The 18,502-nt window shown below is 38.9% G+C and overlaps 1 protein-coding gene across 2 annotated transcripts; it reads right to left on the reverse strand.

Annotated features, from left to right (window-relative positions):
- Nucleotides 1-1,540: 1,540 nt before the first annotated feature.
- On the reverse strand, nt 1,541-16,540 carry nars1 (asparaginyl-tRNA synthetase 1). 2 transcript variants are annotated; one of them, XM_030436154.1, is made up of 15 exons: nt 16,350-16,540; nt 12,408-12,490; nt 11,856-11,921; nt 11,527-11,619; nt 11,230-11,319; nt 10,436-10,514; nt 10,137-10,207; nt 9,687-9,773; nt 8,098-8,319; nt 6,514-6,713; nt 6,146-6,281; nt 5,923-6,036; nt 5,016-5,147; nt 3,491-3,622; nt 1,541-3,259 (listed from the first exon to the last, which is right to left on the reverse strand). In XM_030436154.1, the coding sequence occupies exons 1-15, from the start codon at nt 16,369-16,371 to the stop codon at nt 3,128-3,130; spliced, it is 1,659 nt and encodes a 552-aa protein (XP_030292014.1). In that variant the 5' UTR covers nt 16,372-16,540; the 3' UTR covers nt 1,541-3,127. The 2 variants fall into 2 exon arrangements, with proteins under 2 accessions (XP_030292014.1, XP_030292013.1); XM_030436153.1 differs by having other exon boundaries at nt 16,329-16,540.
- Nucleotides 16,541-18,502: the final 1,962 nt, after the last annotated feature.

Genomic DNA, 18,502 nt, shown 5'->3' on the forward strand with positions numbered 1-18,502 from the left:
GCCTACGGTTGTATTTTTCTGTTTGAGTGTAAAAGGTAGGTGTAAAAAGATGTCCTTTCTCTGCATTTCGTGAATTTATTTTGTTTACTGATTATATAGATATATAGATATATAGATATATAGAGATATATATATCTCTATATATAGATATATAGATATATATATATATAGATATAGATATATAGGCAGTGAACTGTTACTTCTCCCAACTGTTAAAGCTAAAATTGTGATGACATCATATAAATTGCCCCATTATTCAGATAAAAGCAGCGCCCTCAGGACTTCATTCCATCTTGTGTGACTGTTTAAGTCGGACACAAAGTGGCCTAAAAAGAGAATTCATTTGTCTTCCTTGAAAACTTTTCTTTGAAAAGGTTTTTTCTTAAACAAAGGAAGACGTTTTCAGACCGCTCGGCTGACCTTTGAATCGGACCAGTTTTCCTAGAACCGAGGTGTGAAACTGTTTCCTTCTTCCTTTTAAGAACACTGCTAGAATGAGGCACAAAGCCAACAAGGAATAACTCACATGGTTGTGGCCAAACAAGGAAGTTTCCGTATAGCCTAGCATGTTTCTGTCTGTCTGTCTGTCTGTCTGTCTTCACCGCAGAGACAATGTTGCATCAGTGCCAACATGGTTTCTTTTACTTTGTATTTGTAGAGAAGTTAACACTCCACTTTCATGTCATACTATCACAGTCAGCTAACAACTAGACAAATAAGGATGTCTTATGAGTTATGATGTGACTCTACTCTTTTGTTTTATAACGTCATTTTTATAAAGCACACTTACTAGACAACTTAGAGGTCTTGAGGTCTGCATGTTTGTATATGCCTGGATTAGTACATGAACCACTAAGACTGTAAAAATAAAAATTTTTAATGTGTTTTGACAGTAATCCTAAGAGTTCACTTTGAATCACACTTTATTCAAAGGGGCTTCATGTAACAATTTTTAGCAGATTGTAACGTGACGTGAAAAATGAGACCCTCCCCGTCTCTCTCGGTTGCCTACACAGGCTTGTCATTTGTTTAAGCTTTTTAATGCTGCGGGACTGCGGATTTCCTCGGGAAGGACTCAGGTCAGCTTTTCTGCGATTATCAGCGGCAGGGTCCACTAACATAAACAACCAGCAGAATCCAGCAGAACACGGAGGTTCACAGAGCCCCTTTAAGCTATATTTCACTATACCAATTATATTGACTATTCTAAAATGTACTTTTAGAAGTTTTTATTTTTCAGAAGTGAAGAAAGTGACACTTAGTTTAAGCTAAACTCTAGGATACCTTTTTAAAGTCATATGTTTTTGTTTCTTTCACGTATATTTCTACCAGGTATAACTACAACTAAACATATTGTCTCAGTCTTATTTCATTCTGTTTCTTTAAATTCAAATGTTAATGTTGTATGATATATGCCTTTTGTAAAGCACTAACATTGACTGTAAAATGAATCCTCAGCAGGTGAGCGACATGTTTTGTCATTAGCCGTCACTCAAAAGCAGGAAAAGTAAGGATGTAGAAAAACCCTCATACAACCACCTGTTTGAATCCCATTTTATTCAAGTGCAGTTACTGAGTATTATTGTCATCTTTCACAAGAGGCAGAGCAGACGAACATGATGAGAGCATGTCTAAACCACCAATCACAATCATTTGACGGACAGGCTGCTGTCCACGTCTCACTTTCTGCCTTTCACTTTCCAGCCCCAGCCTTGTTCTTTCAGGTTAGGAGTGAAATGTTCTCAAACACATGAGAAGTACACGGAAGCGGTGATGCAATTGTGATTGGAGTTTTAACCAACTGGTGACAGTATAACCAACACCAAGCCACCAAGAGACGATGAGGACGGTGGTCTTCCAGTTTGGTGTGTGTGCATTTGTGTGTCTGTGTGGCAGCGCTGTATCTATCATGATTGGGATCTTTACATCAAAACTAAACTAAATGACATCACAAGCGTGGGATCTGCGTCCACACACTGACTGACAGAGAATTCATTCTCTGGTCATCAGACAAACAATCTGTCACCATCACTGGTGTTTGTACAGAAGCATTCATGAGAGAAGAAAAAAAACAGAGCTCATCACATTATTATGAGAACAGATCTACTACTTTTGAGAAAGATGCCATAACAATATGAAAAAGTCCATGTATTTGTCTTCGATGAATGCATTTCCATAGTTTTCCGACATCCTGAGCAGGATGGACGCACCGATTTTGTCCACATTTGTTCCAAGCGACTCGTGTTTTTATTCCTGTGACTCTAACCTACAGAGTGTCTGATGGTTGTAGTTTTTGGCCCCAAAAGACATTCTATACAGGCTCACTGTATAAAGACTCATACTCATTTATTTGATAGAATTCTGTTCCACATGAGAGAAAAATGTGAATGCACATTAGGTATTCAATGTTTTTTTGACAAACTATTTGGTTCCTGAACCTCATTAACCTAAATCTGAGAGTGGATGTGACTACTTTGTTATATATTCCAATTAAGCTGTGATGCAGAAAACCTAGCCATCAGTTCTATCAATTTCTATTGAAGGTTATCTACGATTCTAAAGTTTTTGAAAGGTCCTTACATTTTTTGAAGTACCCAATTACTTTAATAAAGCTGCTTACATATCAGGACAACTCATATGGCCGGTGGAGAATATACTAACTGTACTGCTACTGTTTTAACTTACAGTTTTTTCCTTTTCCTAATTTTCTATAGAAGTATTAACTTAAATGATAAGCACCGCAACTACATTCCTTTGTATTTTACTGAGCTGTTATTTAGCAGCATTCAGGACCACATTTGAGAAGGTTTTACAATTTTTTTTCCAGAACTTGCAGACAATTACAGGACAGTGTTTATAACTGGTTAAATAATCAGGCAACATGAACGGGTGCAGGAAGGATCAGGTTCAGTTTTCAAATCAGAACAAACCAGGAAAAGGCAGTGAGGCGGATAAAAGGGAGCCTGTACAGTACACTATGATTTTAACTCTTCAGAATTGAGGGGGATACAGAAAATAAAACAGCTGAAGGGACAGAGCACAGTATTATTTTTTCATTTAATATTGTCGAGACACATTTTATGGTAAATTGAGCGCTGCCACACGCCAGGTCAGTGTGTCAGAGTGTTCAGGGTCGGCAGCGCTGGATGAATCGTGGGTACAGGCAGACGTCTCGGATGTGATGTCGGTTCAGCAGCCAGGTGAGGAAACGCTCCAGACCCAGACCATAACCACCATGAGGACATGTGCCATATTTCCTCTGAAAACACACACACACACACACAGACACAAACACATTTCAATGTCAATCACATCTTTCACATCACACAGCTTTATGTTTTTTAATCTAAATACCTCACTGACTGAAAGTCTATTTAAAATGTTTTGCCTTACTTTTTAATTTAATTTTGTCATTCTTAATATTATTCCTTTCTGGGCCAAAACTTTGCAATAGCAAATAAAACCAAACAGAAAATAAGTTTTGTGTTACCTGGTCAGTGTACCAGTAGTAGGGGGTTGGGTCGATTCCCTCCCTCTTGTACCCTTCCAGCAGCTCTTCAGAGTCCCAGATACGCATGGAGCCTCCGACGATCTCACCAACGTTTGGCATCAACACGTCGACCTGCAGCACAGAAACAATCACGAGACATTCAGACAGCTCATCACATTGAAAACAACATGACGGCTTCCGGCACAGGTTTAATTTTGTCTTTGAGTGGAGGATCGCCTGAAGCCCCAAGTTTATGAGTTCCGAACATCAGTTCTAAGGGCTACTGTCCCATTTAGGTTTAAGCTATGTACACGAATACCAATAGGAATGTGTCAAGTGTAACAGATGTTGCTGCATGACTAATACTTCTAATGTATCTAATGTATCCTACTAAAAAGTATTGTGTGTGCATCAAATCCTGGTATATCTTATTCCTCTCAGCTATAGAGCTCTATTGTTTTCAAGAGACTATTAAAAACAGATATGTTAACTGACAACAACAACCAGCAGTTTAAGGAAATTATGAAGAAGTTTAAAAAAAATAATTGAAATATAGAAACAACTGCTGAATGGATTAAATTTGGTGCAGTGGCTTTTCCTTTAGTACCACCATGAGGCAGACACTTGTGGTTTTCAGGGTTCGTACACATTTTTCAAGGTCAAATTCAAGCACTTTTCAAGCACTTATAAGGGCCATTTACAACATTTTCCAGCACCTTATCGCTGGGGTAAAATACATATCTACAGGAATATACTCATGATTATTTTTTTCACTTTTTATCACAATTATGTACATTGTATTACGCTGTCAACATCTTAAATGATGTTTCATAACAGCAAAAACTTTAGAAATTAAAGGAGAACACAAAGTTTTATCCAAAAAAAGGGAAGCCACTTGGCGTTCTTCAGGCACACTCAAGACAAAGAGAGACCTGAGAGCACCCTGTAATTTTCTTTTTTGACATAAACTTTTATAAGCTGTTCGCTTATTCATCAAAGTTTAATATTGAACGTGTCATCAGTCCAAATTGCATCAAAGTCATCTTCTCCTCAGCCATCCTTCTCTATTGCTACCAGGCTGCATGTGTGATGACACACACACACACACACAGATTTTATTTCTCCTTGTAATAAGCAAATTATCCAGTCTGATCCCAATGTTGCCAAGACACAGAGTTATAATGTCAAGCACTTTCAAGCACTTAAACTAAAATCCAAGCTCTTTTCAGACCTTGAAAACACAACATTGAAATTCAAGCACTTTCCAGGATTTCAAGCACCCATACGAACCCTGGGTTTTGACTGAGATGTTTGAATATTAGATAGACTGCTATGAAATTTGATACTAACATTAATAACAATTTATAATGATAACTTAGTTCTTTACCAACTACTGGTACCTGAAAAACTAATGGCACTCATCAACTTTTGCAAATGTCTTTTTTCCCAAAGACATTTTGGTGAGACCTCTAGGTTTTGTGCCCAGAGTTGAACTAGATTCAAGAGTGAGCTCTGACGTTCGTACCGACTCAGTGAGGCGTTTGTCATGGTCACAGCGCTGCATGTAGAAAGACTTGATCTCAGCAGGGAAACGACAGAGCAGAATGGTCTCGTTGATGGAGTCTGTCATCAACCTCTCTGGAGCCTCGGGGATGTCCTGAGAGTGAGACACACAACAGACAGGTCAAAACAGAGAAGTTTCACCCAATTAAGTCAAGAAAAAAGCACATTTATGAGAATACGTTTTGTGTAGGAATTCGTTCATGTTAATGGCACTCAAGCCTGAAACAAATCTCTTTTTACTTCAAAATCTATGTAACAAAAAAACCCCGATAGAATTCAACAAAAAAACATTTTGTGATGAATGTGATGTTTCAACATCTTGTGCTCTGTAACACAGATCAAAGCATGATGTCACTGTTGGTCAAATGTTTCTCCCATTTATCAGATTTATCTCCAGCTGATAGTCAGGACAGCCATGCCCCCTACAGGTGAGTGTGAAAAACTGCAGGGGAGCTGAGCCCTTTCTTACTGACAGGACCTCCAGACCTGCAACTCCATAGACGGCCAACAAAGCAAACAACTGCACTTCAGACTGAGAACTGCACACACTCTTCTATCAGCTCTTTAACTACTTTCCTCACAGCTACTTCACACTTAATCACAATCAATATCCACATTAAAAAAGGTAAGAGTAAGTTTTGGGGACAACATATTTATCTCTTAATTGTCTGTTAGGAGGGGTGGAGTTTGAAGACAGCAGTAACATGTAATGTAACTAACAACTCTTGCTGGCTGCAGTTACAAAGTGAACTCTTGGCTCCTAACAAAGCTCTGTGTTGTGATTATTGTCTGCAGACAATAACTCATTCGGAGAATAATGTGTGCTTTGGATGTTTAAACAGGGATGTGTTATCATGTTCAAAAATCACCTCTCCAAACTCGTAGTAGGTGCCATCGTCCTTCTTGATGTCGTGCTCTTTGAGCCACTCAATGGCTTCAGTGTAGTTCATCCTCTTGAACGGCCTCTTGGGGGGTTTGAAGTTCTGGGGAGAAAAAACACCAGCAAAGGAATGATTAGCCGTTCATTAGGATTCAAGCTGTGAATATTTTAGTCTGAGCGCACACACATATATCCCAAGAAATGTGACTTACGGGGTTGATGTCGTAGAGCAGCTCAGCAGCAGGGGATTTGAGCACTCGGTCCACCACGTCACATACCAGATCCTCCAGTCTGTTCAGCAGATCCTCAAAGCTCATGAAGGGACACTCGGCCTCAATGTGAGTGTACCTGAACATAGAAAAAGAGTAAATAATCAAAATATAGGAGGCTTACAAGCCCAGTTTCAGAAAATAAAAAATGGTCTTACATAGATTTACTGTACTCTGCAGTCCTAAGTCTTACTAAATTAATAATCAGTATCATCAACGTAACCACAATTGTTGAATCAGTGTTCATCATTCTACCTCCATGTCTGTCAGTTCCTACACAGGGCAGCTTAGGTGTTGAACATCATACTCACTCAGACAGGTGTCTGCGGGTGCGGGACTGCTCGGCTCGGTATGACTGAGCAATACAGAAGGTGTCACCTAGGGCAGGTATGCAGGTCTCCAGGTAGAGCTGGGAGGACTGCGTCAAGTACGCCTGTTCGCCAAAGTAGTTGAGGTTAAAAAGCGTGGAGCCGCCCTCCACCTGAGTCTGCACCAGGGTCGGAGGAGTGATCTGCAGACAGAAAACAAACAAACAAATGAACAAAGAGCGGTTAGAGGGACTCAAAAGTCATTTGCTCACTAAGTTTGGGCTGCAGTGTAGGTAAGATGACTGGATTTGTTCAGCTCTGATAGTGGTAATCTCTCACTGAGTCTTTTGTCCCCCTCACTTGGATTCCCACAGATCAACATACAAAAACAATCATGTAGCAGGATTCTCATCAACTCTTTGGTGTGCAAAGGACAGAAATCTTATTAGGTGCCATCAGTGCTGCCATCATTTTAACTAACTTCCTGTCCATTCTGCAGTAATCCCCTCCCCCTTTTCTCTATATTACCACATTACCGTGGAGCGATAATCAGCAGACATAGCACCAAAAAGGAGGATTCTACTCTCTGAGCATTCACAACCTGACAGAACCTCCTTGTTATGGAGTTCTCTATCCTGATTGGATACAGTAGGCAGGGATACCAGAACAATTCCCTTCTGTTTTACTAAATGAGCCTGGTTAGAAGACACATGGTTAACTGACCAAACACTCTATAACAGTGATGACCTTTGGAATATAGAGCTATTTATCTACTTATTATATTAAAAATAAATCACTAAACAACAGCTTTAATGATTATAACTTTAAGATAAGTCACACTTATCTACACTGACATAGTCAATAAAGGGTTTGAATGGATTTGGGTTTGGATTTGATAAGAAGATTTGGCACCGCATTCATATTTGATAAAATACTACTAAAGCCAAATCCTGCTGTTCACTCATTCAAAAGATATTAGATAAGACAATCAGTTAAAGACTACAAACCCCAGGCTACACACAAGACATTTGCAGATAATTTATGGTCCCTGCTCAAACTGAGAAGCTGAACAAGAGATAAAGAGCCACTGAGCTTGCTGCCTAAAAGGGCTCACTGTGGTTAACCCTGCACCGCTGCAATAACAAGATTTTAGGACACATTTAGAAGTCAGTATCAGGCACAGGAGTTCTTCAGCTTTTGTTCGTGAAGTCAAGGTCAACACTTTAGCTTTGAGCAGCCTGGCACCTTTTTTTTTTTTTTTTTTAATTCTAATTCAATCCCTGGCTGCAGCTGATATAATGTGTAAATCTGTGGAACATTCGTCATGTCAACTGAATGTTTTATAGATTGCTCTTTCTGGTAAATAAAGAGCAGTTAGGAGAATAAAAACATGTTGTGAAAAAGAAGGAAAGTAATAAGCCTTGGTTCTTAACAAATCTGGTTATTTTGCCAACCTGGAACTGAATCCAACAGGACCCCTGGAATCAGAATGCAACCCTCACAAATGTTTTTTTTTTTTCCCCTTTAAAAGCAAAAACCACACATTTAAAATTAACATGAAGTAGACATTCAGGTTGCGTGCTTCACCTCATAGTATCCGCGGCTGAAGAAGTGGTCCCTGAAGCACTGAGTGACGGTGGATCGGACCCTGAGGATCTTGGAGACGTTCTCTCCTCTGATCAGCATGTGTCGGTTGTTCAGCTGGACGTCCACATCCGACTCTTCATTCAGCAGGTTGTCAGCCCCGCCCGCCGGAGCCAAGCCAATCAGCTCCCAGAAGTCACAGTGCAGCTCGTGGCCTCCAGGCGCCTGGGAGAGGAAGACAACAGCTCACTGAAGGCCTTTCTCACATTTTTATAGTGCATCTCCTAAGTTGCGGTTCAATTTAGGACTGCAACAAATTATTGTTTTTCATTATTAATTCATCTTTTTGATGAAACAGTCAATTGTTTGTATAATGTATCACTATTTTCATTTGTCCTTATTTTCTAAGTTACAATAAAGTTTAAAAATGCCAAAATTGGGACGTTTTCAATGAGCTTGCTCGGTTGTACAAATCAATTTTCTAGTGGTGTGACAGAATGTAATAACTCCTCCCCATACTGTTAGGCGTGCATGTGACCTGCAGATTAATTGCACAAAATGTAACCACTATAGGGTAAAATACAGTTTTACTTGCGCCGTTACTTTTTAAAGTCATAATTCCCTGAATCTGGATGCTGAGATGCAATGAACATTTTGTATCACAGTAAAACCTTTAGCTACATCTAAGAGCTGCCAGCGAAGCTTGTTGGGATGACTCGGTGTTTTTGCGCATCTTAAATGTGCTGTGTTTTAGTGACTGTCACTCTAGTCATTTCCAATACATGCACTGGAATTAAAGTAGGCCGCCACCATCGATCACCACTTAAGTCTTCAATTTTTAGAGTGTGTGGTTCAGTTCGGAGTAAATATAGGCCAATAAAAACTGTAGTAATATACACAAAGTTTAGACTTGGATAATTTTTATACATTTTGCATTCTTTCCATTAGAATGGAATGCAAAGTTATTTTGCTCCATTTTGTTTTTTTCAGATCTGAAAAAAAATATACCATCGTGACTCAAAACCGGGACACAATCCAAACTGTCAGCTTTGTGATCTGTTCCTCTACAATTCATATTAATATGCAACAGAGAAAAACAACACTGAAACAGTTTCCCATTTTTGGCGTATGGGAGTGGAGAAACCTAATATCATGGCCAATTGTCTCTTGGAGAGTGCTGGTTTCTAATCAACCTTTTTACATTTGAGTGTGTGCAGGACAAAGACTTGCGACAGAAGTGTATTAGGATGAAAAAATGAGATCATTACATATACTAATTACAACCCCATCCCTAAAAAATCATTAATTATTGCATGAAACTGCCACTTTTGTCACAATTTATTTTGAGAAATCACTTTCTACAGATGAACATTAACATTCAGGCAGATTTGCACTGTTAGTAAAAACTAGTAAGTAGAAGTTAAACAAGCATCATAACTCGTTAATGTGCATTTACAAACACCAGGTTATGGAGCTACTGCATTTATATGTAGATCGCACAGTGAACAGGTTACTAGAGTTCATGTGAACACGTTGTGTGATTTCCTCAACATGTACTGCAGGTTTTACTGGCGTGCAGCAGGTGTGTTTACCTGTTTTCCCTCAGGAACTGGAGTGACTGTTCCATACAGAGCCACTGTACTCTCTGTGGACAACACCAAACCGTTGTAGCATTGGCACTGAAGATGAGACAAGAAAACAAGTCAGTGTTAGTTAGCCTTGGAAAAACAGAATACAGTATGACAGTCAACATGTAGCTTTATATCATAATCACAATAAACATTTGAGCTTATACAATTCAACTCAAGCTTCAAAGATTATGTGAGTATTCAAGGCTGTCAGATGAAAAGTGTGGTAGTGACTTTCGACTTTTTGTTGTTGATTTTCTGGGGTTCAACTTTATTCTGTTCCACATTTCTCATTCACTTAGAGTAGCTTTGTTATTGTTACTTTCTCTACAAAATGGAAATTAAAAACATATTTTGCCCAGCCAAACGTGCAAACCTGTATTAAGTGTCAAATGCAAAGTTACTACGCTGTACCAGTTTATCAGACAGGACACTCTGGAGGAAACCAGTTCCATCTCTCAGCACAATGAACATCAGGTTCTTCCCTGTAGGCGTCAAGAAAATACAGAGGAGGAAAATTAGTGTCAATAAAGTTCAAAGAAAGAGATATGTATTGAATTGAATTGTTGCATTTTCTGCCCTGAAGCCAGAAACAGGAGAAAAAAAAAACTGTTTCAAAGCGTGCTTTTGATTTATTAAAAAAAAAATTCTTATGGCCAACTACAAGAGAAACATGTGGATGTATTTTTATTTCCATGTATGAGGCTCCTCACCCTGTCTCCTGAGGCGATGAACCCATCCAAACACTTTAACTCTCTGACCTCTCTTGGCCTCCAGCTGATGGATTTTCACCTGCAAAACACAGTCAATGCTCATCTTTAGGTCATTAGCGCAATAACGGGTAGAGCTGTTTTTAAGGTTGGGTTCTTCTTATTTGGGACTGCAAAAATATGCTTGTTGCACAGATCATAAATTACTGTCAAGTACTGAGAGTTGGCATCGACTGTCTGGCCGGATGCATTGTGTGTTCAGACAGTTCTTGATTTAGAAAAAAAAATGTCCAATTTCAGACAAATTGAGTGTTGTGTTGCTTGAGCTTTGTACAGATCTAAAAAAAAAAAAAAAAAACAAGATGTATCATGTTCATTACTGAGCATTAAGGGAGCTGATAGAATGATTTCATAGGACAAGCCCTAATAATGAATTAATCAAACCATAAATTGTTTAGAATAGATTTTAACACTGGTTCTTCACTAATGTAGCATAGTAGTAATCTTGTACAGTGATAACGTCTTCATGAGTTATGAGAATCTATAAACAATGTTTTGTGTGCACTCTATAACTATTTATACACCAATTACAAATGCTTTGTATGTATGTGGAGTACCCAAAACATTTCAATGTAAACCACATATGTTATCATGTTATCATGTAATATAAACCTTCTATTGACATGATATATCTTGATATATCATATGAAAAGTTATAGTGGTTATCTGCAACAACATCCAGTGAGTTTAAAAGGAATAATTAGCAGTAGAAACAACATATACTGTGAAACACTGACCGTTTCAGGCTCAGGCAGGCTGGCATCCAGCTCAATGACGATCTTCTTGGCTTCTTCGAGGTTCTTCTCTCTCCTCTCATTGTCCTCTGTCTGTACAGCAAATATGGAGCAAACATGTTACATGCCTACAGGTCATATAGATGTCTGAATACAAGCTCAACTAGAACAACACACTGTGAAACTGTATATAAAGGGGACAAAAACAGTACAACACAGTAAGTTGCTCAGAATCCAAACTATCTGTGTTGTGTTGTTCTAACAGGAGTTGAAGTGAAGAGATTGGTAAAACACACACACCTCCTTCTTGTCTTTGGCATCGTTCTTCATCTGCTCGCGGTTGAAGGCCTTCTTTGCGTTCTTCATCTGTGTCTTAGAGATCACTGCCCACCGCTGAGAAACGAAAGTTGAGGAACATAAATATGAAAATAATAAGAACAATCTAGTTAATTAACACCAAATAAGAGGAACATTTAAAATGGGTCAGTTTCAAATTGGCCATCCAGAAAAAGTGGATCACACGTTTTGAGTTTAATCCAGGTGATCTCTTGTTTATCAACTGTATCATAACTAGGGGTGTAACAATTCTGACAAATTAAGGAATGAGAAATAAACTGTATTATACAAACCTCGCCCTCCTTCTGTGATTCTACATAGATTGTCGGGAATGGCTCCTTGCCAGCAAACATCAGAGCCTGTGAGGATTTGTTCATAAACACAATGAGATGAGATTTTTGTTTCCCTTTGTCTGTCTTCCCTCACCCTCCTTGTCCCTTCCACATTTCAATCCCCACTTCGTTTTTTATTGAACATATTCAATTCATTATCTATCTCCATCTTATTTCCCCTTCAGCCATTTCTATTATTTCTAAACCACTCCCCCTTTTTGCTCCTCAACACACACATACAAACACATCTAACAGACTGCTCTACAGCTTCCCCAACACACAACATGCCACTTTTTTGTTTCTGCTTTGCCATGTGATGTTGTTCCTGTAATGTCTCCCATTTGATACGTTCTGCTTGACTTAAATACATAAATAAAAAACAGTGGCTCAATAATATCCCTTCATACATTTCTATCAAGAATAAATCCCGTAGCATGAGGCATTTTAAAGAGCACATGCCTGTACACAATTGAACTAAACAACAGAAATACTTAAAGCCACATGATCGTTTACCTTGAGGGGAGTTTTAAAGGGTTTTTGCTCCGTGCCGTCCCCATCCTGGTCGCTGCCACATTTGTCCGACACATACAGCTCACCTGTGAAACAGAGGCAGAGTGAGACACAGCAGCATTCCCCGTCAGGCGGGGAGAGTTCCGGTGGGAACCCGGGGCTTTTATCATTTGCCACAAACTACAGCTTCAAGCTCTTTTAGGAAAGGGTGACATATTAACAATATTCAGTAGGAGACCTTGAGCTTGAGTTTAGGTTAGTCATCAGTGAGAGACTAACATATTGATGCTTTTGGCTTTTCATGGCATGTGTTGACAATAATCAAAATAAAGGATCCCTTATCCTTCAATTGTACTTCATATAATTAACCATGATATTTGTACACATTTTGAAGGTTGACATTTCTAGCTGTTCACTATTGGTTTTGCCCAAATGACAACTGCTTTTACCAAATTAAAATCAGATGCAGCTCATAAGAATAAATTCCTTATAGAGGGGGCGATCTGATGATTTTAGATTGAGATCAAAGTTGAAGGTGTCCACATTTTGCACACCCTTTCAGGTAAAACACTGAGATTGTGTACATTTGTGTATTTAATGTCCTCTTAATTCTGGTTCAGAACTTCACATAAACTCCACGATGATGTAGCCAACTATGGGGAATAACATAGGCCATTTCAGCTCAGGTTATAGTACTTTTATAGCAGTAGGGCTGCAACTAATAATTCTTTTTATTACTGATTAATCCGCAAATTATTTTTGGGATTAATAGATTAATCCTCATATTCCTAAACTAAGGTACGCATTAGAGTTGAGCCGGATACTCGGTATCCGGTACGGATATAGCACTTTTGCCGAGTACGAGTATTATCAGTCATTCGGGTTTGCGGTCTTTTCCGTTAAAGTTTAGGGTTTATTCAGCTTCAGGTTTGATTTACTTCGGTTTGTGCTCACTTATTAACCAGTAGAGTTCTGGTAAATGTGGGTTGGTTCAGACGTGGGGCTTGGTAGAATGTGACTCGCGTTGCGTCTCTGCCTGTTTTTTTGACTTCACGCACAGAGTGTCTGACCCTTTCTTGCTGTATTTCATAAAAAAATAAAGGTAGTGGTATAAATATTACATTTTACATTTTACTTCATAATTGCAACCGCATGTGTTGTATTCATTGTTGCAAAACTTGTTCTGTAAATAGTTTGTTTGCTATCGTGATCAAAACCATTGATCTGAGCTCAATGCTGATGCTGTCCTGTAAATAGTTTTCTAATCAGCAATAAATATAACAATTTCTGATCAACCCATATCAATTGCATGCTTAAAATAACATACCGGTTAAAGCCACGCCCATTTCAAGACAACCCGACCCACATCTGGGTTAAACCCCGCCCAGTTCCAGGTTAAACCCTGCCCACTCCGAGTACAGATACAGATACAGATCATTCATGTGGTTAACAGATACAGATACAGATAATGCTGTACTCGCTCATCCCTAGTACGCATACCACCTTCTTATGGTGTGCAGGGGAAACACTCTCGGGAATACTATCTTTCGACCCTTTTACTTAAAGTAAAAAATGTATAACCCGAGAAAAATAGTCCAGAATTCTGAATAAAGATACTTCAACTGAATTCTAACTTAGAATAAATCTCTTCTTTCCCAATAATCTGTTACAGTCTGCTGTGTCGTCACATTCATGGACATCAGACACATATGTCATCCGTTTAAGTTCATAAACACTACAAATTAACTACTGTTCTGCTTATATTTTCCAGTGTTGATTCAGCATCAAAAGTTCTGAAATGCACAAGGATTTTACTGTTGGTGTATAGCAGAATGTAATAGTCTGCCTTAAATTTGCTTTCAAAAGATGGTCGTTGAAATTTTGGATAAATGAATACAGTGAAAAGGTTTCTCAAAAAGAGAAATGAATAATTTAGCCAATAAAATGTCAATAAACCGTTAAAAAAGGCAGTCACAACAAGTGACCAGAGCCTAAAGAGACGTCTTTATTTGCTCTTTTTTTTCCAAATCAACAGTCAAAGACCCAAAGACTCTGAATTTTACTGTTGATAGACGACAGAGACAAGCAGCAAATCTTATTTAAGAAGCTTGAAGAATCATGTTTTTGACATTTCTACTTGGAAAACGACTGCAGCAGTAGTAGCAGTAGACTGATTATCAATGGAGCTCTCCCTGTTTGGATGTACATGAGCCGATTGTGGTAACCTAAAATTAAAATTACCACACCTGCGTAGATGGATTGTGAATTTGCGCCAACACACAATGCAGAGGGGCGTCTTGCCCAAAACGTCTGTGTGGCAATATTAAAGGATTTAATGGGAACGCTCTTCTTGTTTTTCTTTCTTTTCAATATCAAGTAAAGATAAGTGTACATTGACCCCCCCTTCCGACGCACAAATTGGCCAGATAAGTGACTCCTTGACGATGACTCAGATTGTGAACATTTGCCTCCTGAAGCAAGACTGAAACACACACTTTAAAGTGCCCACTCATCTGCAGCTTTCCCAGACTGGACAGAGACAGGTAATATGGATGGAGTGCTACTGACATCCAGAATAGGATTCTGCACAGAGGTTTAAAGCCTCCAGTTTTGGTTTACAGCTGGAGCAATATATTTCAAATTTACCTATACGATCAAGGCAATCATGATCAAAAACATACATGTGTTTAGCCAAAAGCCCTGTTGCAAGGATAAGTCCATTAATCCAATCGTTGATCAAATTTAAATTATTTGCGGACTACTTTGACCTTGCATTAATCGTTTCATTTTTCAAGTACATCTGTCAAACATTAGCCTGTTCTAGTTTCTTAAACATAAGGATTTGCTGCTTCGCTCTGCCATGTATGACAAAGTTTTGAGGTCCAGAAGGTTTTGGACAAGTAGTTGAACACAAGAAGCAACCTGGAGACATCCCCTCGGACTCTGGGAAACTGTGATGACAGTTTTCACAATTATTGGACATTTAGTTAGGTCAAGCATTCGTGAAAAAGTTTAAGGACAACGGGAACATTCCAACCAAATGTGATGTTAACTGTGCTGATACAACAGCCTCCACCCTCTGGTTTCAGGTGTTCCAGCTGAGTTTGAAGCCTGGCTGCAGGCACATTCAGCTCATGGGAGCATTAGTGAGGTCCAGCTCACAGTGGGCATTCCTGTTCATCCAAAGTGTTGAGATCAGGGCTGTGTTAAGGCCATTCACTCCAAACTGGGATAACGATTTCTTGAGGGATGGGACAGTATTATTCTGATACACTGATGAGTTTTCACTAAAAGGTCCCCACAAAATTGGAAGCGCAACTGGCATCTCATGTTCTCCCCTCAAAAAAACAAGAAAATCAGAGCATTATGGTAGCTTCTTCTACATTTTAGAAGATGTCTCTAGACCTGTTATTTATCCGTTTTTTGAAGGACTGATGCTTAACGTTACCACCCTTGGACGTTTACTTGGGACACAGACATTATTAGCACCAGACTATGTTGTCCCTGTGTGTAATGTGAAAAAAATGCCTATTAGTGAAATATGTTACATTTACGTCTGTTGCCTTAAATATAGTATAATAACACAAAGTGGGGTCGGCTTCATACACCGGTTAGCTAGGTGACTGACGCAACCCCTTAGCTGCTGCATTGTAGACTGACAGCTGTCATGGCTAAATATTAGCCTCCAGTGTCCTCATAGCTTTTATCAATGACTGTCAATCATTCGGCTGCCACACACATATTCAGTGACTGCGTAAATCTGTCCCGTCTGAATGGACACCGGACCAGAGACATAACGAAACAGATACCAGCGTTAGCTAGCACGCTAACTGCTAATATCAAGGCAACTGATGCAATCCGCAAGACACACATGTCTCTGAGAGCTAGCTCACTAGCTCGGGCTAAGCTAATATGTTCCCTTACCCACTGAGACTTGTTCCACACCTTTAGCTATCTCCGTCGCCATGTCAGTCCAAGTGTTGCGCCACTCCAACAAAATAACCGTGTTGTAGTGAAACCCCAGAAAAAAGACCGCCGGTGGTGTCTGCTCCGCTGCAGAGGTGCAACTTTACATCAGCCTGCCGCTGCTCGTTGTAATCTCATGGAGGAGGAGGAGGGGGAGGAAGCGGCTCGACGGGTTTTTGAAGTAGCGGCAGTTCACCAGCACTGATTGGCCAGCGTGGAAACGTCACTTCCAACACAGGAAATTGGCAGCTTCCCTATTAGTTCAGTGGTTGGTCCAAAAAAATAAAAAAATCCCCATTCACGCCAATCAGCACTTACAGTAGCCTACATCTTTTTCAAAGGGGCACTATGTAGTTTTAGAGAATAAATTCAACCTCAATTAATATTTACAATATTTATGAGGTAAGGACACTAACTCAGAAATACTTACTTTTTCCATAACTTAATAAACAGGAAAATAAGGTCCCCACAAGACTGTTTGAAGCTGGAAAGGTGGCAGGGTCCGCCACATATAAACAAAGTAAAATTAGTATGATACCGTGTTTATCCAGTCGTGAAAATGAAGAGAGTTGTTTAGTTAGTTTGTTGAGGCAAAAATAAAGCAGTCAATGAAGATCATTCTCAATATGTAGGCTATATGATGTGTGTTAAAAATGAAAAACAAAAAACTCTGAGAAAGTTTTAATATTTATTCACCGTTTTAAAATGCGACACCCTTAGTGATGGTTGCCCCCAATAAAAAAGTGATGACTTGGTGCCACTCCATTTAGGCACACAACAGAAAAAATAGAACTGAAAACAAACATATATACAGTGTTGGGGAGTAACGAATTACATGTAACGACGTTACGTAATTTAATTACAAAATGTACGTAATTGTAATCCGTTACATTACTGTGAGAAAATATGTAATTAAATTACAGTTGCTTTTGGAAATTTCAATGATTACAACTTAAGTTACATTTGAAAAATCCCAGCAAAAGCTCGGATTTATCAAATAGTTTTTCGCCCCCCTGGATTCATGTTTGTTTTTTAGGGGTGGGCGGATCGATCCAAATATCGATAGTATCGATACCAAGGTGAGTATTGGTATCGGATCGATACTAGCGTGATGAGATCGATATTTTTGTTGTACTTTCTCTTCTATAAATTCAGCAAAGCATTCGTATTTCTTCAGAGTTTGTGTGAGCGCAGCGCCCCTCTTCACTTCTCTCACTCAGGTTCACTGTAACTGGAACTCAAAAATATATACTTATATTGATATAGAGCCTACCTCAAACCTGAAGTTTGAATATGGCAGAATATAATAACACTTAATAACACACTCGTGTATCTGTTGAAGGAATATCAGTATTTCTATTTAGGCTACATACAGATAGGCAGTGTTGGGAAGATTACTTTGGAAATGTAGTTGGTTACAATTACAAGTTACCCTGTTGAAAATGTAATAGTAGTGTAACTATTTCAATTACTTTCTCAAAGTAATGTAACTAATTACATTTGATTACATTATGATTACTTTTCTTTATTTTGAATGAAATCTCTCAACTGCTAACCATTTTCACATTTTAAGACCTATAGTGTGATTGACCTTTCAGTTCAAAGGTTTAACCATATATCATGAGTCTGACCTCAGGCCTGTACTGCAAAGGAGGCTCACTTCCTCACTAAACGGAGCGACAACGGGCTGATTTAAGCCAAGAGGAGCAGGTTGTTTTAATGGAGAGAGTATGAGCGATACAAAAAAGCCTGATCACAGCCTGAAGCAACAGTGTTGCTGCAAATATGACAAGAGGAGGCTGATTTTAATTTCTGACAGCTCTACATTGAGCTGCTTTTAAATATGAAGCTCTAGAGCAACAGCAACTGTTGTTTTAAACTGTGTTTTATATTGTTTTAATATATTTCACTGATCGCAATTATAAAATGCCAGTGTGTGTTTTATTGAAAGCGAGGCTGGTGTGCGTATGAAAATAGGTTACAGTGGGTTTTTTAGGTGCTGTAGCTACAAGCAAATCTCATGTTGTCTCTGTACAAAGACCTTTTTAAATGTGAGAAAACAGAGTACACCTACTCAAGATTTGCGTTTGGGCAACACATAACAGGCGAAACAAATAATTTATTCATGGCCA

Source organism: Sparus aurata, chromosome 12 (genome assembly GCF_900880675.1).
Source record: "Sparus aurata chromosome 12, fSpaAur1.1, whole genome shotgun sequence".
Lineage (NCBI taxonomy): Eukaryota > Metazoa > Chordata > Actinopteri > Spariformes > Sparidae > Sparus > Sparus aurata.